The sequence below is a fragment of the Triturus cristatus genome, chromosome 6 (genome assembly GCF_964204655.1).
Source record: "Triturus cristatus chromosome 6, aTriCri1.1, whole genome shotgun sequence".
Lineage (NCBI taxonomy): Eukaryota > Metazoa > Chordata > Amphibia > Caudata > Salamandridae > Triturus > Triturus cristatus.
In genome coordinates, this window is record NC_140589.1 from 1,472,309,331 (window position 1) to 1,472,330,219 (window position 20,889).

Below are 20,889 nucleotides of genomic sequence, written 5' to 3' on the forward strand. Positions count from 1 at the left end.
CACCTGTATTATGGGATTTATTACACATTTCTAGAAAGTGAATTGCTATGCTTATTGTACATGGTTTATAAACATCAAAACTTGTTTAACAGTACAACTTTTTAAACCCAATCATGTAAATAAACGGCGTTACTATAACCCAATGGAAAAGGACACATTTTATAATTGAAGAGAAACCCCTAGGCAACTTTAGGTCTATAGCAACTTTCAGACCTAACAACACACAACTATGATATTAGGGACTCGGTGTGCACAATAGATCATTTAAAATTCATTTATTTAATATAAAATTATTTTCAAAGTCATTCTAATTCGTACAACATCAGTTTCCTAGTACAAACATGAAACAACATCTCAACATGACTAACAAAATACAATAAGCAAACGTTAACGTATTAACAAAAATCGCGACAGAGATGGTACTGATATATTTTTTCGAAAGAGACTTTACATCTAAAAATTGGACATGTAAATTAGGTGCCTACGTGATGGTTCTTCGAAAAACCATCACGTAGCCACCTAATTTTGTTAGTCGTGTTGAGCTGTTGTTTCAAATTTGTACTAGGAAACTGATGATGTACGTATTAGAATGATTTTAAAGAATTTCGTATTAAATAAATGATTTTTTAATGATCTATTGTGTACACTGAGTCCGTAATATCATGGTTGTGTGTTGTTAGGTCTGAAGGTTGCTATAGACCTAAAGTTGCCTAGGGGTTTTTTCTTCAAGTATGTTATTTCCCTGCCCTATGAACCTATATGAGTAGCAAGGGGTCCTTGTCTTTTTACTTTAAAGGACACATTTTAAACATGACCAAGCCTGAACCAGAGAGCTGCGGCTTGCGAACAAGTACGACATAAAGAATATATGGCAATGCTTTTATGAAAGGATGTCATTTTTTAGAGATGTCATTATCAAAGGCAGAACTGGGATAAAAACAGTAGGAACTAACGCAGGTATGGGTGCATGGACGCTTTACCTAAATCTACAAATGCTCTAGCGGGCCAAAGAGTCTGTGCAAACATTCTGGTTATAGGCATACAAACGATCATTAATTGTTCTGGGGTAAGAGATCGATAAAACGTTGTTTGACACTATTCACAAAGGCGGTAAACCGTTAAGACTCAAAAATGCCCTAACTGCTAGTTAACACTGTGAAGGGCGAGGTTTCTGACAATTCAAGTGTACCCACGACAATATGAAGAATTGTTAGGAATTTGACCTGTAAGAAAGAATAGACAAGGAGTTAGTAACAGTTGATGTAATCAGAGAAAAGGGACTATAGTAGGATTAATGACCAAAGAACCACTCATTTTGGTCGAGTGGTGGGAAACATTTCTTTTAGAATAGTTCTGCGATCCCTATGAGGCAGAGAACACGGTCAGCTTTTCCACAAGACATACAACTATGCCGCAACACTGAAGAGCAACCATATACACCTCAAGTGTTTCTTGAACGGTTATGTATTGATGTAACCAGCTAAACTGATACAAATATTTGAGAAATGCTAATCATTTAAGTTTCTTTTTTTTTTTTTACAACAGGCCTTCTATAAACTCACCTAAAATGTCCTGCCTATAACAGAGCGTTTAACTGACTGTTTGCCTTTTATATAAGTGGAATAGAAATAAATGTATACTGGGTACAACTTCTGTCAACCTGTTCATGGTAATCTTTTTAACCATATCATACTAAAAAAATCATTTTTTTTTAAGTTACACACAAACGCAGAGAGTGAAGAAAATGACCACTGCCTGTACAAAAAACCCAATACCGGCTTTCAGACATTCAATACCCACCTAACTCCAAGAGCACTAAAGGGGATGTATCAGCCCAAGTAATAAAGCATAAAGGAGCCAAGCCAAAATAATATCAGCCTTTAAAGTAGCTAGCTCACTGATATTGCCGAAAACGTCACCACTGTATATGCTAAGAGTAGCCTCGAACAACAAAATAATGATCTGTATTAACATAAAAAAAACTGTCAGACTGGAACGAAAGCACAAAACTGAAATATTTCTTACATTTACATTAACAAACAACAAATGCAAAAGAACCAGACATCATTTAGAACCAAGCACCACAAATCCCTACGAGCCACAATTATAAATAATAATATATATTTTTTTCTTTTAGGTATTTGCTCTTTTTAAGCAGCTGTTTAAATTCAAGATGAGAAGTGGGAAGTAACATAGTTGAGGCAGCTAAGAGCAAAAATCAACTAGCTTTATTACATGTTTTTGCTACAAGGAGGTTGCTGTGCTGCACATGGTTTCAGGCTTTTCATGGACTTTTCCTATCTGCTGGTCTTCCCTTAAGTTATTTGAGACCACTTTAGCAGTGTCACAGCTAGTATTTTCGAAATCATTCCTACATATTATACATATCTAGACAGTTTTTTGGTCAGCAAGTGACATACATTGGACAGTTGATTTGTCATTCATATTCTGCCCGCCACAGCATACATTATAGGGCAACGGGCCAGTCCACATTATCTACTGACTCCTTTCACTTTGAGAGACTGCACAAAGCTTGTGTCCACTGTTCACATCCGTTCAAAAAGACTTCTTTTGTCATCAGTGACAAAACTCTTTCAAAATGTGTATTTTGAATGTTCTTTTTCTGTATTATTTTCAAAAAACGCATATATGTTTTCCTGCACTTTGGATACCCAGTTAGATGGAAATTAACTTTCGGTATCATTTAAAGTTGCTGTTAAAAAGAGCTTGCATGACATTGTATCTGCCTTAAATTCAAGTATTTCGCCAAGTGATGATTTCTTCTTCTCGCCTTTCAAAAATAATTGTAAAATGAAGAAGCGAAAAGAACGTTTTAAATGGAAAAAAAGGTAAAATATCCACATCAGTGAATACTTTAAATGTATTATTATTTTTTTGCAAGCATATGGTGGTCACATGTAGGTGGATGCTCGTTTCCTTTATTTGTTTTACCTTTTACGGATGTGCATATGTATTGTTGATTCCATGCACGGTGCAACTTTCCTGAAGAATTAAGGCTGCACTTAATACATTTACAAAGGTTAATTAAAGCACCAGGAGGAGTAACCTAGCATGATATGTGAAATCCAGTCGGAGGGGGGATGAACAACCTGGAGTGTCAATCTAAAGGCATACGCTGCAGTTGATATACAATATCTATTGGAAAGGAGCAACTTCTGAAGATTTTATTTAGACAGCCGGTGTGATGGTGTGCCTGTGGTACACACCAGCCAATATAGAAACTGCTGAACTCTGAAGATGGAATCAGTCTAGGAACTACAAAAGAGGATTCAAAATCAAATTAGAAGCTCAATCAATCAATCAGAGAATTGTAAGCGTGCTACTCACCTGTGAGGGTTTCAAGGCGCTGAGGGGGGTCCGCAGATCCATTTAGCCGAAGAGCCAGGTCTTGAGGGTCTTCCTGAAGGTGTTTAGGGAGGGGGTGAATCTGATGTCTGTCGGTAGCTAATTCCAGGTCTTGGCTGCAATGAGAGAGAAGGATCTTCCGCCTGCTCTGGCTCTGTGGATGCGCGGGGTTTCAGCCAGTATGAGGTTGGAAGAGAAGAGGTTTCTTTTGGGTACGTGGAAGTTGATTCTGTCGTTGAGGTATTTGGGTCCGTTGATGTGTAGGCATTTGTAGGCGTGAGTGAGGATTTTGAAAGTGACTCTTCTCCACGGGGAGCCAGTGGAGACTTCGTAGGTGTTGACTGATGTGTTCGTGTCAGGGGATGCCGAGGACGAGTCTGGCGGCGGTGTTCAGTATTGTCTGGAGTTTGCGGAGTAGGGACTTGTTGATGCCGGCGTAGAGTGCGTTTCCATAGTCCAGTCTGCTGGTGAGGAGTGCATGGGTAACTGTCTTCCTTGACTCAGGGGGGATCCACTTGAAGGTCTTGCAGAGTCTGTTGAAGCAGCTGGAGGTGACGGCGTTGACCTGTCGGTTAATGGTGAGTGATGAGTCGAGTACGATGCCGAGGTTCTTGGCGGGCTTCCGAGGGCAGTCGGCCACCAGGTGCTGTCCCATGCAGAAGGGGTGGTCCCGAGGACGAGGACTTCTGTCTTCTCAGCGTTGAGCTTCAGGCAGCTATTGGTCATCCAGACAGCAACGCCTTGCATTCCTTTCTGTAAGTTGAGTTTGGCAGTGGTGGGGTCTTTGGTGAGGGAGAGGAATGAGCTGGGTGTAGTCGGCGTAGGATACGATGTTGAGGCTGTGTTTTCGGACGATTGCTGCAAGGGGGCCATGTAGATGTTGAAGAGGGTGGGGCTCAGGGATGAACCCTGTGGGACAGCGCAGGTGATTTTCGTGGGGTCGGAGAGGAAGGGTGGGAGTCTGATCCTTTGGCTTCTTCCGGTGAGGAATGATCGGATCCAGTCCAGGGCTGTTCCTTGTATGCCTGCGTCGTGTAGTCTGGCGACTAGTGTGCGGTGGGAGAATGTGTCGAAGGCCACTGGTAGGTCGAGTAGGATGAGGGCTGCGAAGTGGCCTTGATCCAGGAGGGTGCGGATGTCATCTGTGGCGGCGAGTAGGGCGGTCGCTGTGCTGTGGTTGCTTCGGAATCTGGATTGGGACGGGTCTTCAATGAATCGTGTCAGTTTCCTGTTGACTGTTTTCTCTGCAACTTTGGCTGCGAAGGGCGGAGCGAGATGGGCCGATAGTTCTTGAGGTCGGTGGGGTCAGCTGTGGGCTTCTTGAGCAGAGGTCTGACTTGTGCGCGCTTCCAGTCATCTGGGAAGATGCCTGTTTTGAAGGTGGTGTTGATGGTGCGTTGTAGTTCAGGTGCGATGGCGGCCGCGGCTCTGTGGTAGATGTGAGGGGGGCAGGGGTCAGTGGGGGCCCCCCGAGTGGATGCTTTTCATGGCCGAGGCGGTGTCTTCGGCTGTGATCGGTGTCCAGTTGGAGATGATGGGCTGGCTGGTGTTTCTGGATGGCGGGGGCCGTCTATGGCGCCTGGTGGATGGTCGATGAAGTTGTCGTAGAGGTTTTTGATCTTGAGGGGGAAATAGGTTCCAAGCTTGTCGCAGAGGTCTTGGGATGGGGTGATGTCTGTGGCTTCACTGCGTGGGTAGGTGAATTCTTGAATGACACTGAAAAGTTCCTTGGAGTTGGTTGAGTTGGCCAGGATTTTGTTGTGGACGAAGTGCCTCTTGGTGGCTCTGATGTGGTTGTGGTAGTCCGTCATGGCATCCTTGTAGGTGGTGTGGTTTTCGGTTGTCTTGGTGTTTCTCCAGTTCTTCTCCAGGCATCTGCAGGTGCGCCTGGCTTGTTGGAGAGCGGTGGTGAACCAGGCGACTTTCCTGGGGCACTGTCTGTTGGGGTTGCGTAGTGGGGCAAGCTCGTCTGCGCAGTCGGAGATCAGGTGTGGAGTTCTCTGGCTGCATCCTTTGCGTCGGGTGCCCAGGTGCGGTTGTCTCGGCTGAGGGTTGAGTTAAGTTGCTCGTCGGTAACCCTGCTCCAGTTCCTGCGTGGTGGGTGTGGAGCTGGTTTGGGTGCCTTGGGTTTGTTGATAGCGAAGTGCATGCAGTGGTGGTCGGTCCATGGCGGCTGCCTTGTGTGGCTGAATTGGACACGGTTTCCTGCCGCGAAGATGGGGACGAGGCTGTGTCCTGCTCTGGGGGTCGGTGTGTTGACGAGTTGTTAAAGTCCGATGCTGGCGAGGTGGTCATGAAGGATAGTGGAGTTGGGGTCGCTGGGGTTGTCGAGGTGGAAGTTAAGGTCTCCAATGAGTATGTAGTTTGTTGAGGTGATGGTGAGGGGTGCGATGAAGTCGGTGATGGTAGTAGCGACCGGTGTTCGGGGCCGGGGGGTCTGTAGACAAGGGTTCCTCGGAGTGTGGCTTTGGAGGTGGTCTGAATCTGGAAGTGCAGTTGTTCGGCAGGGGGGAAGGTTTCGCTGGAGGTGGTGAGGCGGATGGTGCTCTTGTGGGCGATGGCGAGGCCCCCCTCCTGGGTGGTTGGAGCGATCTGTCCTCTGAATCTTGCACCCATCTGGGATGGCGGTACTGATGTCGGGGGCGGAGGATGCGTTGGTCCAGGTCTCTGTGAAGAAGGCGATGTCGGGCGAGAGAGAGTAGAGTAGGTTCCAAATTTCCATGGCGTGTTTGTGTACAGAGCGTACGTTGAGGAGGATGCATTTTAGGGTGTCGCTGGTGCTGGCGTCAGCGGTGTTGGAGGCTGGGGTGGCGGTGAGGGTCTGGCAGCAGTGGAGGCAGGAGAACTGGCCGTGGGTCGTGTTCGGCGAGGCCTGTTGGGATACTTTAAGTCTTCCAGGGATGAGTGCGAGGAGGGTGGTGGTGTCGAAGCAATGGGTAGTGGGAGGTCCAGGGTTCCTGGCGCTGGCTGCAGTCGGGTCGCGGATGGGTGCAGAAGGGCTTGCCTTTGGCAAGTCTGCGGTGCGCCAGTGGCTCGCCCGCTGCGCGACCGCGCAGCAACCGCCATTAAGTAGGAAAGGTGGGAGGGAGGAGAAGCTGGGAGGCGAAAGTGGGGGAATTCCGAGGGGGAATTCTGGGGGGGAGGGGCCGCAGCGGCAAAAGATGAAAGGAACAGGCAGGCACGAGAAAATAAAAACAGTGGTGGAATTATAGCACGACGCAGATGAGCACAATAACAGTGGCACAACAGGGAGAAATTTTGAAAAAAAACGGCTGAAAAGGTTACGGTGATTGCAGGCAGTCTGGTCCCAGTTGGAGCGAGCAGCAGGCGCAGGAGCGGAGAGCAGCATCGAACCTCCCAAGGAGGAGGTCAGGGTCTGGAGGCAAGAGAAGGCACAGCAGAGCTGCGGGGAGAGAGTGGACCTAGACTTAAGCTGTGCCTGTGAGCAAGTTATAAGCTCTGCGTCATCAATGGTTACAAAGCTGACAATATTGTGATGTCAGGCTGAAATTCGATTTGAGACTCAAGATGGGTTCTAAATGTTTTGGTTTGGAAAGTTACAGTAAGAAAGGTGGAGGCGAAAAAGTAGATGAAGAAAGAAAAGCCATTTGGTTATCTTCAGTTTGAGCTAGTATTTGCTATACAGTGAAATCTCTATTAGATTCACTCAATCAAGACATTTTTGGATTTCTGGCATGTTACAGAGAATCCACCTGGAAGTAAAACCTTTACAGTCTATGTCTCCTCTCCACACAAATAATAAGCACAACAAATGCATCAGGCTTTCAAGGGCAATCCAAGACTCACAATGGAGCTTCCACGCTACCAAAACACCCATTTGCGTAAGGGTTCTTTAATAATGAGGGAAAGATCTCAATGTGCAAACTTGTATGTGTTCAGCAACTCTAGGATAGAAAATAATAGACAAAACAAATCCAAATGAGAAAATACAAAATGAGGAAAATAATACTTCAATATGAAAATGAACAGAAACTAATATAACAATGGTGTAGAGAAACAAAACCATTTACACACTAATACACAGATTTAAATTCTGAGAAAATAATCTCTATATTTTTGGGCTGCAGCCTAATCGAAAATCACTGCACAAGTAACCCAGGAAGAAGAGGACATGGAAACCTTTGTTAATGAATGCATGCTCAGAAAATATCATTTGCAAAAAGGCTGAAATGTGCATTAGCGGTTAAATCGTCCACTCTTGGCCCATGAGATTGGAGTTCTAAACTAGGTTTTTCCAATGAGATACAATGTCAAATTAAATCACTTAAACTCACTGCCCCTTAGTCCCCTCATCTGTGCAGAAAAGTTTAGAAATATTCAACACCTAGTATTCAATTCTCTATAAAGTAACAAACAACAAACGTTTTCTATCTCCTCTGTATGTTTTGAAAACAACTAGGAACAAAATACTAATCTGGCACTATATATTTCTATTGGGTTTAAAAGCAGAAGTAAAATAAAAAGCAATTGGTCAACAAACTGAAAGGAAAGCTCAATATGCTGTACTTGGCTGAGGAAGAATACGTACCAGTAATTTTTGCAGCCTTTTCTTCTTGATTTACTCTGTTCTCTTCATCCTCTTCATTGTCTTCTTCAAAATCATCTAAATTTCCGATATCAGCTTGCTTCATGCTCATTAAACTTGCCAAGCTTTGCATATCTTCATCCCTACATGAAAATACATTCTTTAAAAATGTGCAAAGAAATCAATAACCTAGAATATAATCTCACCGCTATTCCTGGCACATATATCAAATTCAGATCAACAGCCATATGGTGATCAATTTAGGCTGTGGGTGCCAAGGTTACAAACCAAACATTTTCATCTGATCAACAATGTACCCCTCCATATACTCGCCCAAACATAAACAATGTGGCAATGTATATTTAATGCATCTTGCAACTATCAATCGTGACTTTTTAATTAAATATTCTATTTCGTGCAGACATTGTGGGCGCAGTGAATATCACAAAGCTGCGACCGCACATTTAAAATCGGAAAAAAAAGTTCAAAAAGTATGAAAGAATAAAGAGAGGACCCCCTCCCCATACAACCAGTGAAATTCGAACAGGGGTGAAGGGGGTTTGGGGGATGAGGCGGTATACAGTGGATTGAAATCAAAATTATGAACACCAGATAATAACCAAACAACAAAACATGGGAGAATAACAAGGTTAATAAGCAGAGAGCGGCAGGACTAACAGGTATAGGCATTGGATTCCCCACAACCACAATAGAAAGCGCATCAATTCAATACAGTGCCAGGTACAGCCACCTAAATTCAGGAAACAGCAAGGCAGCTATTCCTGTTGTCTCCACCAGGAAGTGGAACAAACAACCCAGCGCATCGTTGTCAAGGGTGGAACTAGACCCCGCAGAGATGGTCCCTCTAGGTAGGTATACAGTCTGTGGGTTCTGCACAATGTTACAGTCTCCCAGTCGAAACAACGGAAAAACAACAACTTAATTTATTTGCAAAATGACATTTGAAAAAGGTCAGGAGAAAGGCGACACAAAAAACATCAAATCAAAAGAAAGCGTCAAGAAAACCCAAGGCAGCCTTGGAAAGCACAATACAATCAAACCAAGGCCAAAGTGTCCACTAATATCGGCCATTCAATCACGGTTTGCGAAAATTAAGCCCAGTGGAAAATTCACCTTCTTAAAACACCTAACAACAATCATTTTTTCAGCAACGGAAAAAATAGTGGGCCTCCCGAATCCACTCACACCACACAAAGTAGACACGGCAATAGCTAACTATTCAAGAACCAATACAAATCTAAACCATCTCGTAACAAAGGAGGTTAAGGATGATCACCCGAGTGGTAATAGGTTGGCGATTCAGGCACAGGTACATGCTTCAAACTGTCTGCATTCCACAACAAAACCTGCGCTAAAGGAAGAAGCACAGCAGACCTCTATAACATAAAACAACCATGGCATTAAAAATTACACAGAAGAAACAAGCAATTCCTGGCTTCAATCAATATCATTAACAAGTAATACGGATCTCATGTAGGCAATAGAGGTCAAAACCATCAATCAGCCTGATAATTTGACTGAGAATCTTCTCAATGATCACCCCGAAGGGCACTTCCGATCAGTAATTGCGATATTGAGTATATCTGAACAACCAACGTATGAGAATCCATGTAATGAGCACACCCATCAAGGAAATGAGGTCAATTTCATAAAGCAGATCCAACTACATAACAACCAACCAACTTATGTGGATCCAAGTAATGAGCACAAGCATCAAGGCAATTAAGCGAATTTCATAAAGTAGAATCAATCATATAACTTGTAAGGTAACACCATTAATATTCCGGCAGTAAAGGTAACAGGGAAATGAATTAACAGAAAGAAAATCCAAAAAAACATACTGAGACAGGCGATATCTTAACAAAAGTGGAGAACATCTCAAGCCTGCATACCTCATTATTAAACATTCTACAAATGTCAATAGTTGCGCTCAACTGGACATTCAGATAGACCTCACAAATATATTAGCTGCACACATTATTGGAGTAAATTCAAAGTTAGAAAAACTGACTGAACTTATAGTAAAGGGTCAAAAATCAAACTCAGTAGCCCACACAGAGTGTGCATGTGGCCCAATAATTGATAAACGGAGTACTGTACTAGCCATCTTAATTACCATTTTGATTGAAAGGAAATGTGACATCTCAACAACACCCCCATTCGGCCCGACATAGAACATAATCGCAAACATTAAGTACCAACTACCGTGTTATCAAACACAGTAGCGCCAACCAAACTAACCAGGAGACCGAGGGGTGGGCCACAAGGAGTAACAGGTAATACCGAACAAATACTGCAAAGCCCAGACTACTCAATTAAACACGACTAGCTCATGATTTTCAACCAGACCAAGAAACAGAAGAAATGTGCCCGGAAAGCCAGACAACTCCCAACTCATAGGGAAGGATTCCCAACATGGAAAAAGACTACACCCTTTTTCTGAAGCCAAACATGAGCAACAAGATTCAGTAAATACCAGTACAGCAACAAACCAGAAAGTTGAAACCAAGAGAAATCATGAAAATCCCTCGCAGCAGGATTTATTCGGTACCACATCATTAAATGATGAAAAGATAAACATCACACAGAAGGAACGAGATAATGTACAAATATAAACAAGTCCCAACTAAAAGCTGCGATCTGGGGAAAAGAAAAATTCTGTGCAAAATACACAGGGTGTAGAGAGAGAAAGGTATAACTCTCAAGTAATACAGGAAAAGTCATATTTTAATACAACTAGGACTAACACCAATGTTAAAAACGAAGAAAGCAGCAATTATAAGAAACGTCTTCGAGATACTGAAACAGCCGGACAACCTATAACCTTAAAAAGTAACAATCAGAAACAAAACTCATGTGAACTGGTCTGGCAGAGACACCTCCAAACAAGTAATGAACCAAACTAATAATAAAAATAATCTACAAAAGAATAAAAGGGTCACCAGAAGAGCCAAGAGAAGTGGAAAAGCAGCACTCATCTCCATCAATAGTACTCACATTAGACTCAGATCGTACAGATCATACTAACACCTTAGTATACTTCCCAGGGTCAACATGGCCTCCTTAACAGAGGACATATAATGAGACTGCTCATGGAAGTGCCTATGTTGAAACATGTCACTTCGGCAGACTTGTTATCAATTAGATTTATTCCTCAAGAGGACAAGAAACAAATGGAAAAGACTCTCTCCTCTTGGTGAATAGAGGAGATCACCTCACTAATCATGAATACTAGTCAACAGTTCAAATCATGGGGTATAACTCCCTTAAAACCACCAAGGTGACACTATCCTTCACCCTTGTCAATGCCGCACAGGAAAATCTGCTATGGTCTAGGAAATATTGCAATCTACTCGATTTTACAAAGTGCTAGAGGTAAGATGTGAGTGGTTGAACAAGATAAGAGTAAACAACTGAAGGAATGGGCTGAAAATGAATGGCATTAGATTGCATCAACACTAAATGCCTCTAGAAGTGAATGACTCTCCAAACAAAGAACTAGTAATCTAAATGATGCCACATTAAAGCTATAGCTGGAATATTGCTGGGGCAAAACGAGAAATACAGGACAACACCCCCCCCAAAAAGTCTGGGACAAGTATGAGATCATTGTGCTCCAAAAAACGTGGCTAATCGATCCAAAGCAAGTGGCGGGTTATACTCTTCATCATGTAAAAGCCTTGAGAACACATCGATACAGGAAGCCAAAAGGTGGTCTCGCAGTATACGTCTCCAAGGCACTGAACATCAGGTAGGAACAACTGGCCGGACCCAAAACAGAGCTGCAAATAATCAAACTGAATGAGTGGCCCAACTATACAAAAACAATTATAATGTTGATAAATGTCTATATGAACCCAAATACACAAAACAGGTTGCATTATCTAATAAGTTACTTCAAACGATAAAGGAAATATGGCTTGAGAAACCAACATGGGAAATAATGGTAACAGGAGACATTAACTCCAATTTAATTCACACTACAGAGGAAGATGAATATTTAACAACACAAAATACAACTTGGTCAGTATTACCTCAATCAAGCTCAGTATCAAAGCGCACCGTTCTCAACGGGTAAAAGCTAGTCATGGCCTTAGAACAGGGGTACTCACAAACTTTCTCTCGGGGGCCAAATTTACAGTGTGGTTTGTGGCCGAGGGCCGCACCGGTGGGGGCGGGGGCAGTGGGGGAGGGGGCGGGGCTAGAGCAACAAAAAAAAAACTGACCATGAGGTTGCACACAGGCCCCTGCAGCAGACCCCTTCTTCCACTGAGCCACCAGACCCGGCATTCACACATATCTATCTATCTATCTATCTATCTATCTATCTATCTATCTATCTATCTATCTATCTCGCTCTGTCTCCCTCCCTCTATCACTCTCCCTCTCTCGGTCTCCCTCTCTCTCTATCTATTTCTCTCTCTCTCTCTCTCTCCCTCAGTCTCCCTTTCTCTCTCTCTCCCTCTCTCAGTCTCCCTCTGTCTCACTCACTCTGTCTCCCTCCCTCTCTGTCACAGTCCCTCCCTCCATCCCTCCCTCTCCCTCTTGTCTCCCTCCCTCTGTCTCCCTCCCTCTGTGTCTCCCTCCCTCTGTGTCTCCCTCCCTCTGTGTCTCCCTCCCTCTGTGTCTCCCTCCCTCTGTGTCTCCCTCCCTCTGTGTCTCCCTCCCTCTGTGTCTCCCTCCCTCTGTGTCTCCCTCCCTCTGTGTCTCCCTCCCTCTGTGTCTGTCTCCCTCCCTCTGTGTCTCCCTCCCTCTGTGTCTCCCTCCCTCTGTGTCTCCCTCCCTCTGTGTCTCCCTCCCTCTGTGTCTCTCTCCGTCTCCCTCCCTCTCCGTCTCCCTCCCTCTCTGTCTCCCTCCCTCTCCGTCTCCCTCCCTCTCCGTCTCCCTCCCTCTCCGTCTCCCTCCCTCTCCGTCTCCCTCCCTCTCTGTCTCCCTCCCTCTCTGTCTCCCTCCCTCTCTCTGTCTCCCTCCCTCCCTCCCTCCCTCTGTCTCCCTCCCTCCCTCCCTCTGTCTCCCTCCCTCCCTCTGTCTCCTTCCCTCTCTCTGTCTGCCTCCCTCTCTCTCTGTCTCCCTCCCTCCCTGTCTCACTCACTTTGTTGGTCTCCCTCTCTCTCTGTCTCCCTCTCTCCCTCCCTCTCCCTGTCTCCCTCCCTCTATCTCTCTCTTTCAATCAGTTTGTCTCCCTTTCTCTCTGTCTCCGTCCCTCTCTGTCTCCCTCCCTCCCTCTCTGTCTCCCTCCCTCTTCATCTGTTCTCCCTCTGTCCCCCTCCCTCCCTCTGTCTCCCTCCCTCTCCCAACTTGTCTCTCCCTCTCGCTGTCTCTCCCTCCCTGTCTCCTGCTCTGTTTCCCCCCTCTCCCTCTTTCCCTCCCTCTGTCGCACTCTGTCTTCCTCCCGCTTTAAACTCACCTGCTGCTCTCACTAGCTGCTGCCCGCCCCCCCCCCCCCCTCCCCCCTGTCCGTCACCTTACCCGGCGCTTCCCTGGAACACAAACAGCCACCGCACCCAAGTACTTAACAGGTCTTTTAAAGGCCAAGTCACTTGTTAATGAGGCTTTGTTGTATTTCATCTCTTCTTACCGCCCCTGCATCTCCACTCATTCAGAGGGGAGATGCAGGGGCGCTAAGAAGAGGTGAAATACAACAAAGCCTCATTAACAAGTGACTTGGCTTTTGAAAGAATAGCCCGGCCCCCATAGCTCCGCGCTGCTGCAACCGGCGGTGCTTGCACAGGTACGAAGTCTGCAAGGTCCGCTGGCCGCCAGGGAAGGCTTGCCGGGCCGCTGGCGGCCCGCTGGCCGTACTATGAGTACCCCTGCCTTAGAACATCTAGGCCTGAGAGTGATAAATTGTAGATACCAGGATGATAGACCAACAAGACACACTTACCATGGTCCAAACTCGCAGTCAACAATAGAATACACAATTCTTACTTCACCCCTATTTGAGCACGTGAAGAAATAGGATATTAATTATACCACCAGAAGTGATCACTTGTACCAACACTTGGAACGGAGTACAAGCCCACCAAGGCACGCATCAGCCACTGTTGAAATGAGGCAGATAACCACTACTAATCTGAAATGCATACGATGATCGGCTAATACTCTTCCTGATTTAGTGATGCTGGCCAAAGAGATAATGGAGACCAGTATCACCACAACTGTTAGTCACGCAGAGAGATGGATGATTTTTACAACAAATGTACTAACATTCACACCTAAATTCAATTACAGCAGGGGAATTTCATATAAGCAGCCTTCTTCCCTCACAAACAAGGCCTGTATTCTCAGAAAGGAACTAAGAAAGGCAGTGAGAAACACAAGGGGCCCCAATGTTTTAAAAGATACATGGGATAAAATAAAAAAAGAGCAACATGCAACTTAAAATGCTACATTTTTGAGGATCAGAAAATGCAAACAGATGCATTTTGGACAAAGCTCCTATTTGACGCAAAGAAAACAAACACCAGAACTTTCTGGGAAACAATAAATGGGATAACAAGTGCTCCATTAGTGATAAACAATTCAAGTGCAATGGAAGCAGGCTTGGCAAAACATTTACAGAAAGCTCACCCATGGTTAACATAGAGCTGAGCAATAGCAATAAAGAACCATATTATAAGACAACAGCTGATTCAACTCACAGAACAACAAACACAAGTAGCCTGCACACAGATCCGGGTGTCCAAGAAGAATAAGCTACTCAATGCCACTCACAGGAAATGGTCAAAAAAGTAATAATGTTGGTACAAAGGGATGGGTTCCCAGGGCCATATGGCATTCCACAGGGCATCTTTAAATGTGATCCAGACTACTGGGCAAATCCGCTGTCGGAGTTGTATAATGAGGTGGACACAATACTTAGGAGCTGGAGAGGTTCAGTAAGAGGTGCTGGAGAGGTTCAGTAATAAACACAGTATATAACGGTGGTGAGAGGTCGGAGCCGACCAACTACAGACTAACAGCGCTAATTGACTCTGAAACTAATTATAATGCAATGGATGAGTTGGTTGACTGGTCAAATAACAACAAGATAATTACATTCAATCAGATTGGATTTCGCAGAGGGACCGGCACTGCACTAAACATACATAGTAGCCTCTCTTGCAGAGCAGATCAGTGTCAGCGTTCTCAGAAAAATCTGCAACTATGCTCTATGAATTTTAAAATGGCTTTTGACTGTGCAGACCAGGGGGCCCGCTGTGGGGTAAATTAGGGAAGTGGGACCTCACACAGATAATCCTTCAAGCCATAATGCAGTTGTACACGAATACGTGGATTTGAGTCAAAATAGCCGATGGGACCAGAATATCAAGGAAAATCCACACAGAGGTCGGCCTCAAATAAGACTGTGTTCTAGCACCTCACTTATTCAACCTGTTTATAGCAGATCTCTCCCCAACATTAGATCTGGTAAACTCCCATCCTGTACATCTGAGTGTCCTATGTGTAACACATCTCTCTCACGGAGAGGGCATGGCCCCGCTAATCAAAACAAGAGTTGGCCTTTAAAGAGCACTTAATGAGGTAGCAGTTTTCGCTAAAGGTAACGTGCTAGAAACTAGCACTACAAAAACTAAAACAATGACAATCAAGAAGTATTTGGGATTGCATCTAGACAATCTATTTAACTTTCAGCTTCACAAACAATATGTTGTTAAGAAAAGAAATGTCCCTTTGACAAAAAGAAAAGAAATGGCCTAATCTATGCGTTCTGTACTCTCACAAAAAGAATTGAAGGGTCCATCATTCAAGCCAATGTTGGCAGTCATAAGTAGCAAAACTATTGCCAACAGTGGCTTATGCAAGTGCCGTCTTCCACAGTAGAGGCGCAACACTCCTGGATAACCTCCAAATTTCTCTGAATTTAGTCTTACACAATAAGCGATAGGAAGAAGATATACCACAATAAAAACATGGTACAAAATACGAACAAATCGATCGAGTCTTTAAAACGATACCTTGTGGAGGGCCCAAGAAGAGGACCCCCCCCACTCCATCTACAGTGAAATTTGAGAGCATCCTTGAAGGCAACACATAAATTGGATCTGTGGAGTCAGAATTATTCCTTCCCAGTTTTTTATCAGTTAATAAACAAAGCTGCCAAAATGCACTCGCTAGTAGAGGAAAAACACAAGCTAGTCAAGCGGACACATGCCTGGATGAACCTTCAATCCTATTCCATAATGATAACGGCTACATATTTGAACACATTTTCTCTACATCTCAAAAAAAGAAAGTTCATTGCCACTGGTTTGGGTGATTGCCAACTCTGTCCGAACAACCATCTTGGAAACATAGCGATCCTAGGACATGTAGTCTATGTGGTGAAACAGTGCAGGACTTTATTCATCTGATTTGCATATGTCCCTTTTTAAAATCTAGTTGAGTTTTATTCTTGAAAACAGCTTTTAATGTTAGAGGCAATCGCTCTTGTAGGGCAGCCATAATTAAGGGTCTTGACCCAACAGATTCTCAGCTCAATTGTAAATTGATGGAATTTTTGATGTTTTATGAAAAACTAATAAGGTCTGAGGAACACAAACAGCACTCTGTTACGAATAATTTTTACCTGTGTTTTTGTTAAATATCACAAGTCATTATCTGTTTAATCTACTGTATTATTGGGTCAATGTGATTGAGGTCTTTATTATAAATGAAATCTTACTGGTTGGATCATAATGGCATTGTAGAACCTTAGGGAAAATGATGGCGTGTGTGCCCACAGCAATCGAAATTGACGAGTTATAATGCACTATTAATGACTTCGAATATTGATAGCCATAATGTTTTTAGGTAACATTTTAACAGTTTTATTTGGAATGTTGTTATGGTTTTATTACCTTAAACAATAAAGCATTATACAATATAATACTGCAGATAGGTCAGAACAGAGGTAATCAGGCAGCCCAAGGACTCACCAAAGATAATTAATTTTGTTTTCAAAGTTGCACATGACAATTGGTGTCATTCTGTTGCTGTTGATACTACTTAAGTTGCTAGAAGTAATAGCTCTAATCATGGCTTTAAATTATTTGATTAGGACTATATGAAAATGCACTCTTATACAAACATACCGTTATAATGTTAACCTTGCAGCTAATCTTCAGAATGGGTTTCTTTTTAAGCTGCCTTAATCTTGCTTAACAGTAAGGCTAAGTCTTAGACCAGTGGTTCTTAACCTTTTGACTTCAGTGGACTCCCACTTAATAATACTGGAACCCGGGGTCCCCCACATTCTTGAATCATTAGTGGAATCTGGGGATCCCCGCCGAGTCATAACTTGAAGTCGGGAATCCTGGCCATAGCATAAACAAATATATAAATAATTAAATATTTTATTTAATTCACACTCACTTGTACTGCGCCCATGAATAAATCTGAGGATTCTAACTTAATTGTTAACCTCCAACTTTAAATTCCTTCACGATTACAGACCATATCAAGATTTTCAATGGTATATTTTTCTTCTTTGTTTATGTAGGCTTTATCAATCTGTTAAGGATATTTAATTTTCTAAGCAGTCACAGACTCCTTGAGAAGGCTCCGCAGACCCCCAATGGACCCGGGACCACAGGTTAAGAACCACTATCTTAGACTACAGTGGTATGTCCTACCCGTCTAGATTTCGAGATACATTGTAATGATAAAGCTGTATTTTCAAAGATTTTCAGAATCAGACTTTGGAAGCACCAAATCAGAATCATGATTGATGGAGGAAGTTCTCTCTTCTAAAAGAGCACAGTTCATTATTGTGCCTGCCACCAGAACCTGAGTTTGAAAGGCAATGCGTAGCTTTGTTCAGTGGATTCTTACTGCTCTTACTGCTGTTAAAGAAGACTGGTGGACTCCCAGCAGATGGTGATCTTTTATCTGTTCCAGCACAGGTATTGAAAATTGCAACAATTTTGTTTCTAATTCAACTGATTTTACTGGCTGACTGCTGTTTTCCCAGCTCTTGGACTAAGCTTCTAATGCAGTATTCTAGTTCCCTGCTTTTCTGTTTTGAAATAGCACAGTTGATGCCTTGATTAATTCTTAGCAATCCCTACTTTTTAACAGTTCCTCATCCTGAGCATTCCTGGCTTTCTTTATTCCACTTTAATCCTGTGTTTGTATATGCAAACTGCATTCTCGGTATGTTTCGTCTTAGCACCTTCCCTATAAGTGTCCTGCTATTAGCTGTTGCTGTAGGGTTCCTGCCTCCCTGATGAGTAGTGAATCAAGTTCTCTCTACTTAGTTAGGTTTCGTATGTTGATCATTCTTGTGTTGTCAAATTTATGTTTCAATGTTCTGCTGTAGCAGCTGGGCAGCCAGAGTTGTCTCAGATAGTAAGCGTTCGAACTCCTGTGCTCACCTCTAGCTGCAGTGCTCCTACTTCTGTGGCTGCCGTGTTTATCTTGCATGGGGTGCGTCGCACAAGTTACCAACCTTCGGTAACGATATATCGGTAAGAGACATTAATTAGTGATAGATTCCTTTCCTTACCTTAGAATTACCCCCAGGCATCAGACTGGATCCAGAAAGTTTTCGTCAGCAGTACCCCTGCACGTCGGAAGGTGGCGTTGTGCGGCTCCTCGTCCGTCGTAGGCGTCGTGATCGCCGGGATGGCGTTGGGGTAGCTACTTAGACGCCGCCCTCGCGCATTAACATCAGTTCTGTACACGACTTTCCGTGCCAGGAACGCAGAGCCATGCAAGATACTGACCACTGGTGCATTGAAACTAGGGCCCTGAAAGGGATGACCTTAGCCCTAGAAATAAGTTCGCAGAACGGGGGGGATGGGTGAAGTGGTAAGGAATCCATCACTAACTAATGTCTCTTACAGATATATCGTTACCGAAGGTAAGTAACTTGTGCATCTGAAAGAGACACTTTAGTGATAGATTCCTTACCTTAGAATAGATACCCCAGCAATACCAACCCCGGTGGTGGGTCTGCGAATCAAAATCACACCAGAAAGCCACGGAGAACAGAACAGCCAAAGAAGCCATCTCTCCGGACTTGGCTGTCAAGGCAATAATGCTTAGTAAAAGTGTGCAGTGAGGCCCACGTGGCCGCCTGACAGATGTCTTGCAGGGGGACACCACGTCCCAATGCAGTAGCAGCTGCTGTCACCCTGGTAGAATGGGCGCGTAGCCCCACCGGAGGTTCCTTTTTAGCCTTTTTAGCCAGAGAATAACAGGCTTTTATACACAAGACGACCCAGCGGGAGATAGTCCTCTTGTGTACAGCCCGGCCTTTCTTGGCACCTACGTAGCCACCCGGGACTGTTGTGTGCGGTTCAGTTAAAATGAGAGCGCACGTTTTGGGTCCAGACTGTGAAGCCTCTCTCCCTCTCTGGAAGGGTGCGGAGGCGGAAAGAAAGTGGGCAAGGTGATAGTTTGCCCGATGTGGAAGGCAGTAACAACCTTTGGCAAGAAGGAAGGACGAGTGAGGAGCACAACCTTGTCCGGATGAACAGACTGAAAAGGAGGTTTACGGGAAAGAACCTGGAGCTCACTCACACGCCTAGCGGAAGTGATGCCAACCAGGAAAGCAGTCTTTAAAGTCAGAAAACGAAGAGGACAGTTGTGAAGCAGCTCAAAAGGAGCGCACATCAAATAAGTAAGAAGTAGATTCAAGTCCCACTGCGGCATCACAAACGGAATAGGAGGGAACAGGTGAGTAATACCTTTAAGAAATCTACTTACGACAGGGGACTTGAAAAGGGAGGGCTGATCAGGGAGCCTGAGAAAGGCCGACATTGCTGAAAGGAAGCCCTTAATAGTGCCCAGAGCAGAGCCCTGCCGGGCCAAAGAAAGAAGGAACAAAAGGACTTCTGAAAGGGGGGCAGAAAGGGGATCTACAGCCTTTGCTTTGCACCATGCCACAAATTTGTTCCACCTGCAGGCGTATACCGATTTAATGGAGGGACGCCTGGCTGCCAGAATGATATTACAGACTTCAGGAGGCAAGTCAAATGGAATCAACTGTCGCCGCTCAATCTCCACGCAAGGAGGTGGAGGCTGGACAGGTTCGGGTGGAGGACCGTCTCCTGCTGCTGCGACAGAAGATCCTCCTTAAGAGGCAGTCGGATTGGGGGATCCACGCTCATACTGAGTAGCTCGGGATACCAAACTCTTTGAGCCCAGTCCGGGGCCACAAGAATAACTAGGGCCCGGTCGTGCCTGATCTTCTTCGGCACTCTGGGTAGAAGTGGTATAGGCGGAAAGGCATACAATAGACCGCAACTCCACTTGTGATGAAAAGCGTCGCCGAGCGAGTGCCGCCTTGGAAATTCCAAGGAACAGAACTGCTGACATTGCGCATTCTCTTTGGTGGCGAATAGATCTAACCAAGGCTCTCCCCACTGTTGAATGAGACCTTGCGCCACCTCCGAGTGAAGACACCATTTGTGATCCATCATGCACCTGCGGCTGAGTTTGTCCACCAAGGAAATGCCTGGACGTTCCAGCCATGTCCAGAGATGCAGAGCCTCCTGACATAGGGTCCAAGACCCCACCCTGCCTTGCTTGTTGCAGTACCACATGGCGGTGATGTTGTCTGTGAACACCTGCAAATCTCTCCCCTTGACAGAGGGAAGGAATGCCTTCAGTGCAAGTAGGATCGCCCGGAGCTCCAGAAGGTTGATATGGAGCCTGGACTACGCCGGAGACCAGAGGCCTCTAATCTCTGCGTCTCCCATGTGGCCGCCCCATCCCAGGTGGGACGCATCCGTCACCACTCTGTGCTCCGGTTGGGGAAGGGAGAGGGATCTGCCGCTGACCCAAGCTGGTTCGTGAGCCACCACTGCAACTGTTGTGCAGTGCCCTCCGAGATTTGGAAGTACTTGGACAGATGCTACACCCACTGGAACTTCAGGTCCCACTGCAGAGCCCACATACGCCATCTGGCATGATTGGTCAGCAGGATGCAGGAGGCCATGAGGCCCAGCAGCCTCAAGGTCATCCTG

General features: G+C 44.8%; 1 protein-coding gene across 4 annotated transcripts in view; it reads right to left on the minus strand.

Moving 5' to 3' along the window:
* EHBP1 (EH domain binding protein 1) overlaps positions 1-20,889 on the minus strand; it is a 2,118,711-nt gene that overhangs the window by 1,559,936 nt on the left and 537,886 nt on the right. For all 4 annotated transcript variants that reach the window (XM_085612564.1, XM_085612565.1, XM_085612563.1 and 1 more), the window contains exon 6: positions 7,916-8,055. In XM_085612564.1, the coding sequence (XP_085468690.1) occupies positions 7,916-8,055 (140 nt within the window). The remainder of the gene's footprint in view (positions 1-7,915; positions 8,056-20,889) is intronic.